The 9,286-nt window shown below is 44.7% G+C and overlaps 1 protein-coding gene across 1 annotated transcript; it reads right to left on the bottom strand.

Annotated features, from left to right (window-relative positions):
* On the bottom strand, positions 1–8,637 carry LOC140574020 (apoptosis regulator BAX-like). The gene is made up of 6 exons (XM_072693702.1): positions 8,406–8,637; positions 5,243–5,291; positions 4,998–5,156; positions 2,760–2,895; positions 2,551–2,655; positions 1–275 (listed from the first exon to the last, which is right to left on the bottom strand). The coding sequence occupies exons 1-6, from the start codon at positions 8,431–8,433 to the stop codon at positions 177–179; spliced, it is 576 nt and encodes a 191-aa protein (XP_072549803.1). The 5' UTR covers positions 8,434–8,637; the 3' UTR covers positions 1–176.
* Between the last annotated feature and the right edge of the window lie 649 nt (positions 8,638–9,286).

Raw genomic sequence — 9,286 nt, 5'->3', positions numbered from 1 at the left:
TCTCTCGCTCTCTGCATAACATCTTCATAGCATCCTAGCAACTCTATCCCTCCCTCTTCCCCCGCAGGTTTGTTCCCTTAATCAGCTGTCTGTACCTTCCTCTCTAGCTCTCCCTCTCCCTCTCTCTCTGTTATAACTCTTTTCCTTCATGCTCTCTCGTGCACACTCTCTTCTGTTCACATCCTCCGCATGACCAACACGGTGGTGAGCACTCCAGCCAGAAAGACGCCAACGGTTTGCCAGGTAGGTGTTCCGAAGTAGGACCGGATCCCTTCCTGAGAGGGACAGAGGGAGAGAGAGTTGTTATATATTACAACTATTACAATATATATATTACACACACACACACACACACACACACACACACACACACACACACATACACACACATACACACACATACACACGGGGAAGGGGAAGTGAGCCTACACACACACACACACCCGACACAGTGGGCAGACCTCAGCGCCTAAAGTGCTAAAGCGCTTAGCTGCCTTGCTTAACACTATCCTGTCTGTGAATGCTGAGAAAGAGCTGTTTCTTCACCCTCCCAATCCCCCACCTCGACCCTTCCAGAGAATTGAACTAGCAACCTCACGGCCCCAAGCCCACTTCTCCAAACTTTAGAGCACATCTGCATCTGCCCAAAAAATTCTCTTCGCTTATACTAGCTTAGAACGCTGGGGTCAGAGCGCAGGGTCAGCCATGCTATTGTGTCCCTGGGGCAGAGAAGCTTAAAGTCTTGCTCAGGAGCCCCAGGGCTTTATACCCCCTATACACCACCTAGCTCATTTGGACCTGTAAAGCCACAGCACCCTTCTCCAGATCTATGCCTTGACACAATCCGGTTTCTAAGGTCTGTAGATGCCCCGTAAACTGTGGGACCTTACATAGGAAGGTGTCCACAATTCCCAACCATGTCCAATCAGTTGAATTTACCACAGGTGGACTCCAATTAAGTTGTAGAAGATCTCAAGCGGCATCAGTGGAAACAAAACACACCTCAGCTCACTTTTGAGGGTCATATCGAAGGGTGTGCACATTTGTCTACTTATGATATTTTACATGCTTTAAACCCCCTCTATAGCCCACACTTGGCACTAGGTTATTGTATTGGCAGTATGTCGTCTCTACAGGGACTAGACAAGCTGTGTATATGTGCATTTGAACATCTGTATCAGCCATGGGTGCAGCTTAAAGTAGGTGTCCACAAACATTTGGACATGCAGTCAAGCCAGAACGTCTGCATACCCCGTTCTCCTTCTCCATGTTTTATTACGTTACATTCTTCTACAACAGACGGAGTTTATTTTTTGCCTCAAACATCATCGCCAATAATTCAGAAGTTTAAACAGGTTTTTACAAAATATGCCATTTTATATAATATTTGCTTGATGAAAGGCGAAAGGTACAAGGTTGATGCACCTTTGGCAGCAATTACAGCTTCAGGGCATATTGGGAAAGAAGCTACAAGCCTGGCACACTTTTTCCTGGACATTTTTGCCCGTTCCTCCAAGCATGTCCCAGCAAGCTTCGTGAGGTTGGACGGGGAGCGTCAGTACACAGCCAGGCCAAACTGCTCCATTGCAGTTTCACCAGACCAAGAAATCTTGTTTCTCATGGTTTGAGAGTTCTCTAGGTGCTCTAGTTAACTCTACCATAAAGGCGTGGTTTGTGGAGTGCTGTCCGGATGGTTGATCTTCTGAAAAGTTCTCCTTTCTCCACAAGGACACACTGGAGCTCTGTCAGAGTGACCCTCTGGTTCCTGCTCACCTCCCTGGCCAAGCCCAGTCTTCGCTTCCCCCCCAGGCAGCCAGGTCTAGGAAGCTTCTTGGTGGCCACAGCACCCTTCTCCGGATCTATGCCTTGACACAATCCGGTTTCTAAGGTCTGTAAATAATTCCTTGGACCCCATGCTCTTGCTCTGACATGCCCTGTCAACTGGTGGACCTTACATAGGCAGGTGTCGACAATTCCCAAACATGTCTAATCAGTTGAATTTACCACAGGTGGACTCCAATTAAGTTGTAGAAGATCTCAAGCGGCATCAGTGGAAACAAAACACACCTCAGCTCACTTTTGAGGGTCATATCGAAGGGTCTGCACATTTGTCTACTTATGATACTTTACATTTTGACTTGTTATAAATCAGTACAAATGTCTAAAACCTGCCTTCACTGGCATTGTGGGCTACTTTGTGTAGAATTGTTCCATTCAATCCATTGTGGAATACGTCTCTAATGTAATTAACCGTGAAGAAGGCTTGGGTGAATGGGTTGGGTGTGCAGACCTTCCGGCTTGACTGCATGGTGTATATAGAAACATATAATAAATAAACATGGGGGAATGTGGGAAAAATGCCATTTTCATCAAACACAGGAATAATTCCTATTAAATTTACTATGCTCTTAATCATGCCATTAATAACTAAGGTTAAATGGTTAATGGGATTATCAATATAAGTATTTAGCATTACCTCACACATATTGGGCAAGACGAAGTATGGCAATAATTGAGACACAACTGAAAAACAGTAAACGAGACAATTACCCAGCCTCCCTGTTCCCTGATCCAATTAATCACGTGGTCCCGCAGGTAGTCTACGGTCCAGTTGATGATGGTTCTGATGATGTCAGGAAGCTGCGTCAGCACAGCCTAAAGGTTTTGTACCAGGGGGGGAGAAAAAAGGGCAATGAAGATCCATCCACACATTCAGGAACAGTTCCAGTTACAGACAGTTTGAACAGTTGGGTCCTCACCTTGATTACAAGTCGACAGGCAAAGTAGAAAAGCGCCACCACCCTGCCCCAGTTAAACTTCCCGTCAGAGAAGATTTCACAGGCCACTTTCACAAACACATCTTTTGTGGGCTGTAGGGCTGAGTTGTTTATCATGCTGGCAAAGAAAGGAAGAGAGAGAAACAGACTGTTATTACTCAACACTGCCATCCAAAGGTCATTTCTGAGTACTACAATAGCATGTACTTCCCTGTCATGCAAAAACCTTGTCTCTTTCCACTTCTTGACAATCTGTCAGTTCTTTACACAGTGTCAAATATTCATGGCAATTTTTCGTAAAAGCAACAACACATATTACATTACTTATAGATAGTAAAGATAGTATAGGCCTACTAGACACATATCAGCAATCACAAAAACTCCACCAGCCTAACAGCCTAGTGTAGGTCTCCCCCTGCCATCTTCACAGCTCTGACACATTGAGGCATGGATGGCATCACCAAAACGCCAGCAGCAGATCCTTCAAGTCTTGTAAGTTGTGAGGTGGGGCCTCCGTGGATTGCATCAATGAGCATTGGGCCCCATGACCCTGTCAGCACTTCATGGGTTGTCCTTGTCTGAGAACTTATGGTAGGTATTGACCACTGCATCCTGGGAACATCCCTCAAGACCTGCCGGAAGCTGTTTTGTCATTTTGGTGATGTTATTTGGCTCTAGTCAAAGAGTCTCAGATTCTTATGCTTGCCAATTTTATTTCCTGCTTCAAGGGAACTGGCTGTTCTCTTACTGCATAATAAATATCCAACCCTTGATAGAAGCCACTGTAACCATTGTCACCTGTTTTAATGTTATGGCTGATCAGTTTATATCACAAGTGACAGTGACTGACACTAAGCACCCATACTAGCCTTATTAAATGCATCAGATATTGGTCAGACAGCACATATTTGATCACATTTATCTAAAAAGTGTTTCAACCTCTGGAGTCTGTGGGCATTTATGGCCAACTTTTACTATAATGAGACCCCATGTGACCTTAAAGTCAGTCAGTGAAGAGTGAGAGAGATACTCTGACCCCAAACCAGAAAAATAGAGGTCTGATTTCAGAAACTCTTGATAGTTCCCGTGAAAGTAGATCTTTACTCATGTGGACGAATTTAGTTGGTCCTTGAAACGGGTTTAGCTTTACAGCTAATGAGTCTCATGAGCTTCACAAAAGTAGCGGTTGTACGAAAAATAGGATATCAACAGCGAGAGGCATATGACAAATTTCTGGGTGTCCATCGGTCAGTTTCATACAAAACCATTGACGGGCACGCAAATTCAGTAATTACCAGTTAGACAGGGTGAACAGCAGTGATGTGTATCTCGATTTACGTTCACAGCCTCATAGCTCAAAGCACGCGAGTCACGTCCGATCAGGCAATAAGACGCAATGGAAAGGGCGGGCTCTACAGATTCTGGAAAAGTTTGAGCTGTATGTCTGCGCTGTTTAAGAGAAACATCGAGAAACATGAAACTTGACACACCAGAGGGTTAAACACCTGCTGAGGTATCTAACTGTGCCCGTTGTTAAAGTTCGGGCTTTACTGTGTTTGGTGTGGCGTAGAAGGTAACACCACCGCTTTCCCCTCGGTAGACTAGGGTACAATTCTCCAGCTGGGCAAACACACGACACTATAGCAATAAGAGTCTTTGGGCAAGACTTGTAATTCTACATTTTCCTACCTGAGTAACATGATATACATGCAAATGACTCTGGATAAGAGCGTCAGCTAAATGCTGTAAATGCTGTTTTATTTAAAACGGCACTGTGATCAATGGCAAACCTAAGAAACTTGCTCTCTCAATGGAATTTACGCTGACTAGTATGGTATTGTAGTAGTACACTAACACAAATACACTAGTTTGTAGTATGTATGATATGCTATTTGTGTATTATATTGATAACGGTGGGGTGTACTTGCATAATTGCATGGTTAGGTCACTCTTAGGACTATTAAGACAATCTTTCTACCATTTTTGGCACAATATTAGTGGTGAATTGCTAAACCCAGTAGCCAAACAAGCACCAGATTGCTCTGTTTGAGTGTCGTGTGAACGCTTTGAGAAGGAAAGTAGGAAGCTATGAGTTTGAGCAGTCCAAGTCTGAGAGCTGGGTTCAGATATGAGAACTGGTACTGGGAGGGAAAATGCCGAATTGGTCCATGACATAAATAAACATCTTTATAGTCCAGCAGCAGCAAAAGGCAGCCTCACCTCTGCAGTTGGACATTGCTGTCTAGCTCGTCTCCAATCTGCTGCAGACACTGTGCAAGTCTCTTATGGCTTGGGTCTTGCAACTCCGTCCCGTCCAACTGGCTCCTAGTCACCACAGCATTGCTGTCCCCATGGCGGCGAACCCGTTCGTAGATAAAACTGGAAGTTAAAGAGGAGTAGGAGTCAGATCTTGGCGATAGGACGAGACGGAGACAGAAAGCAAAAGAAAGACTGTGGACACTCACTCTTTCAGTAGCGCGGCTCCCAGGTCTAACAGTTGGTCATTACCGTTGCCTTTGAACATATAAAAACATACAGCCAGTCAGTTAGTCAGTCAGACAGAAAGAGAAACAGAAAGATTAATCAGATAATGCTGCTCACATCACAGCCACAGCCATGTCATGTGCTGTGTTTACAGAATGTGTGTGTGTGTGTGTTTGTGTGTCTGTGGACATCAAAATACTAAAAGTAGTATCAGCACTGACATCAAGTGACACGGTTTACCAGCATTAACAGGCCTGTCTGCATTAACTGACACAAATAACACCACCGAAATGCCTGGATGGAAACAGAAGGCCATATAGCAATGTAGAATTGTAGTTTCGTTTTCGCTGTAAGCAAAGGAAAAATGACACAAAACAAAACCACAACAGTTTCCACTGATAACTGCTTTGAGTCATCACTGACACTGACTCCCTCACACTAGACTCCAACCACCCTTCTACAACCCTGCTGACTTTATTCCAACTTTTTAATCAGTCTGATGCTTCTACAGAGAAAAGCGAAGACCTAAACCTGTCCAAAAATCCTGCCAGCGCCAGAGTTCGACCTAAAAAGCATACAAAAGATCAGACACAGACCGAGGCCTCCTGACCAGTGAGGCTGATGAAAATTTTGTCTGATGAAAATGTTCTCCTGCCATAAACTCATCTGGAGACTTTCACTCTGACTATGAAAGCGTGACCCAAGAACAAGACACTAATATAAACGTATATCACCGGCGCCACACACACGCCCTGTATCTTCAATTTCGCCCTTTTTACTTTAACATAATGTGAATCTGGCAGTTGTTCTTTACCATATCTCAAAAATGTCTAATTGGGACACCTTCTCGTTCACTGTTTCTTCCTGGAGTAACTCTCTACTGTCCCAGGAAGATGGCTTTCAGCAACAAGAGCGTCGTCAGAGAGCGTTGTCAGTACGTTGGATCATCACCACCCCACAGCTCAATGCTGGGGGGGCTTTATACCCCTCTAGCCCACACCTGGCTGTGTAAGCTGTGTATGTCTAGACCGATACCAGATTTTCAAGTATCTACCAATACCGACTCTGACTCGCATACTGGACAGACGGCTATAAATCCTGATATTTATAGTGTTCAACTTTTCATAGGTCGTCATTTTCAAATCTTAATATTTCAGATCAGTGATTAAAAAAGCCAATTAAAAAATAAATAAATAAATAAACCCACATGGAAACAAAAAAGCACTAAAGTAAAGGTTCCAGTTAGTGTGTATTTAATGGTAATAACTATTTAAGACTGGCTTTTACTGGTTGTTTAAACAGTTGGTTTCATAACATGTAAAAAAAAATATACATAAACAGGCGTCACTTCAGAACTAACTCTCTCTCTTTTTACCTTCTCCAAGTAAATGGCCATCCAGCCCGACCTGCTGGAAGATTGCCTGCTGAGGTCCCCTCTATCTGCATCAGACCAGCTGCCACCTACCAGTCCGACCATCAGGCCCCCCACCCACCACCACCCATACCAGACCAGCGGCACACCCTCCTACCCCTGCTACCTGTCTAATGACCATGTTAAACCCTAAATGGACTCGTAACTCTCTGCCACTATTAATATCACCACTATTAACTATCTGCTGTTATGCTAACTATCTGGTTTGGTCATTTTTATCATTAATGTTCAAATAGTTCTGACCAGAGGAGGACGGGTCGGGTCCCCCTTATGAGTCTTGGTTCCTCCCAAGGTTTCTTCCTCCAGCTCTGAGGGAGGTTCTCCTTGCCACTGTCGCCCTCAGCTGCTCACTGGGGGTTTTTGATCCTTCATGTCTTACGTTATTTATTTGTTGTCTCTGTCTTTTACTAATTACTAATTATGTAAAGCTGCTTTGTGACGACAACAGTTGTAAAAAGCTACATAAATAAATCTGACTTGACTTGACGTGACTAAGCTTCGTGGTATCGGTGCTCTCTACTGCCGATACCGATACGGTGCTGAAGTGCCAGTATCGGCACCGATACCGATACGGTGCTGAAGTGCCAGTATCGGCACCGATACCGATACGGTGCTGAAGTGCCAGTATCGGCACCGATACCGATACGGTGCTGAAGTGCCAGTATCGGCACCGATACCGATACGGTGCTGAAGTGCCAGTATCGGCACCGATACCGATACGGTGCTGAAGTGCCAGTATCGGCACCGATATCGATACGGTGCTGAAGTGCCAGTATCGGCACCGATATCGATACGGTATCGGTGCAACACCAGTACCGTCAGATACTCTCCCAGACTGCACTTCATCTAGCTTCTAACACCAGCCTAATTAACTACCCTGTTTATGAGGACACATGCAGCTGACCGGTGATATTTAGGCATTCGATATTTAGGTTATCGATAACAAACCTGATCGCGATATGATGGAACACGGTCATACCGCCCAGCCCCAGTCTGAGTCAGCCTAGCTAGTGCCAGCCAGCCAGGATGCCACACAGCCAAGCCTGGCAGCTAGCTAGATAACCAGTGCCATCTCCAAAAGGTCCATGACCAAAGATTTTATTCAGATATTATTTATTATTAAGTCATATGGGAGCATTTCTACCGGCCCATTCTTGATGATGCCATTTGACAGAATACAAAAACAACAGATTGGCATTAGCTAGCTAGCTTAGTCGAAAAGTGAACATTGGCATAAAAAAAAAATGGAGATACAAGGTTGCTGCATATATTTACTATATATATATATATACAGCAAGGCAGAGAGACAGGGGCTAGCCAGGTTAGTCGGAGTGAGACGGCGATGATGATGTCACCCGTCTCCCCCTGCCTCTCTCTCTCTCGGTCCTTCTCACTGTCTCTCTACCAGCTTAGCTGAGCCCCCTCAATCATAACATAACCCCCCCTGCCAGGCTCCATAACCCCTTAAAATCACCACACCTCTCCCGTTTCCTCTACATCACCACCCCGAGACCGTTAGGTAGCTATAGCTGGCACTAGCTAGCCGAGTCGCTGTTAGCTCAGAAGCTAACGCAGAGTGTTACGGAGACCCGCAGTTCCTCCCAAACCTCCTCCTCTGTCTCATCTGTCTGTCAGGCAGCTAAAAAGCTCGGCTCTGGTGAGGTGTAACACCCCACCACTGTGTCACTGTGTCTCTCTCTCTCGCCACTTACCCGAATCGCCTTCCCCCTGCTGTGCCATGTTAGCGCGGAGAGTGTTATTGCGGAGAGCTTCCGCCTCGAGTGACGTAGCGGGTCCTGGGGCAGGAAGCCCTCTGAGGCGCTCGCGCTCGCGCTCTCGCCCCGGTTTTGGCTCGATCTGACGGGATCCACTACGAGGACTTCCCTCCAGAGCGCTTCAGACAGAGGCCGGGGAACATCTGAGCCTTATGAAGAGCAGCAGCAGATCTGAAAGTGGAAGAGAGGAGGACGGTGCTGGGGTCTGAGGTCTGGGGCGGGGGGGAGGCGGGGGTCTGAGGTCTGGGGCGGGGTCAGGAAAAGGACTCGGTGATTCATGTTCAGCACAGAGTCGCTGAAGAACCGAGTCAGAAGGGAACGAGTTATTAAATGGAGGGAACGAGTTATTAAATGGAGGGAACGAGTTATTAAATGAAGGGAACGAGTTATTAAATGGAGGGAACGAGTTATTAAATGAAGGGAACGAGTTATTAAATGGAGGGAACGAGTTATTAAATGGAGGGAACAAATTGTTCAGTTGATTAAATGATTTATTAAATCGAGGGAATGGATTGGTGAATTGAGAGAATTAGTTTTTAAATGGAGAAAAGGGACTGCTAAAGGAAACGATTTATTAAATTGAGGAATTGATTTATTAAATTGAGGAATTGATTTATTAAATTGAGGAATTGATTTATTAAATTGAGGAATTGATTTATGAAATTGAGGGAATGATTTATTAAATTAAGGGAATGATTTATGAAATTGAGGAATTGATTTATTAAATTGAGGGATTGATTTATTAAATTGAGGAATTGATTTATTAAATTGAGGAATTGATTTATTAAATTGAGGAATTGATTTATTAAATTGAGGGA

This window comes from Salminus brasiliensis, chromosome 12 (assembly GCF_030463535.1).
Source record: "Salminus brasiliensis chromosome 12, fSalBra1.hap2, whole genome shotgun sequence".
NCBI lineage: Eukaryota > Metazoa > Chordata > Actinopteri > Characiformes > Bryconidae > Salminus > Salminus brasiliensis.
Note: the sequence above shows the minus strand (reverse complement) of the source record. Positions and strands in the feature narration are given on the sequence as shown.

What these genes read in the sequence shown, in the direction of transcription:
- LOC140574020 (XM_072693702.1), bottom strand. Translation starts at nt 8,433, where the DNA reads ATGGCACAGCAGGGGGAAGGCGATTCGG. An exon ending in GCAGGGGGAAGGCGATTCGG is followed by an intron (nt 5,292 to 8,405) that starts GTAAGTGGCGAG and finishes ATATGTTCAAAG; the next exon opens with GCAACGGTAATGACCAACTG. An exon ending in AGCAATGTCCAACTGCAGAG is followed by an intron (nt 2,896 to 4,997) that starts GTGAGGCTGCCT and finishes TTTCTTTGCCAG; the next exon opens with CATGATAAACAACTCAGCCC.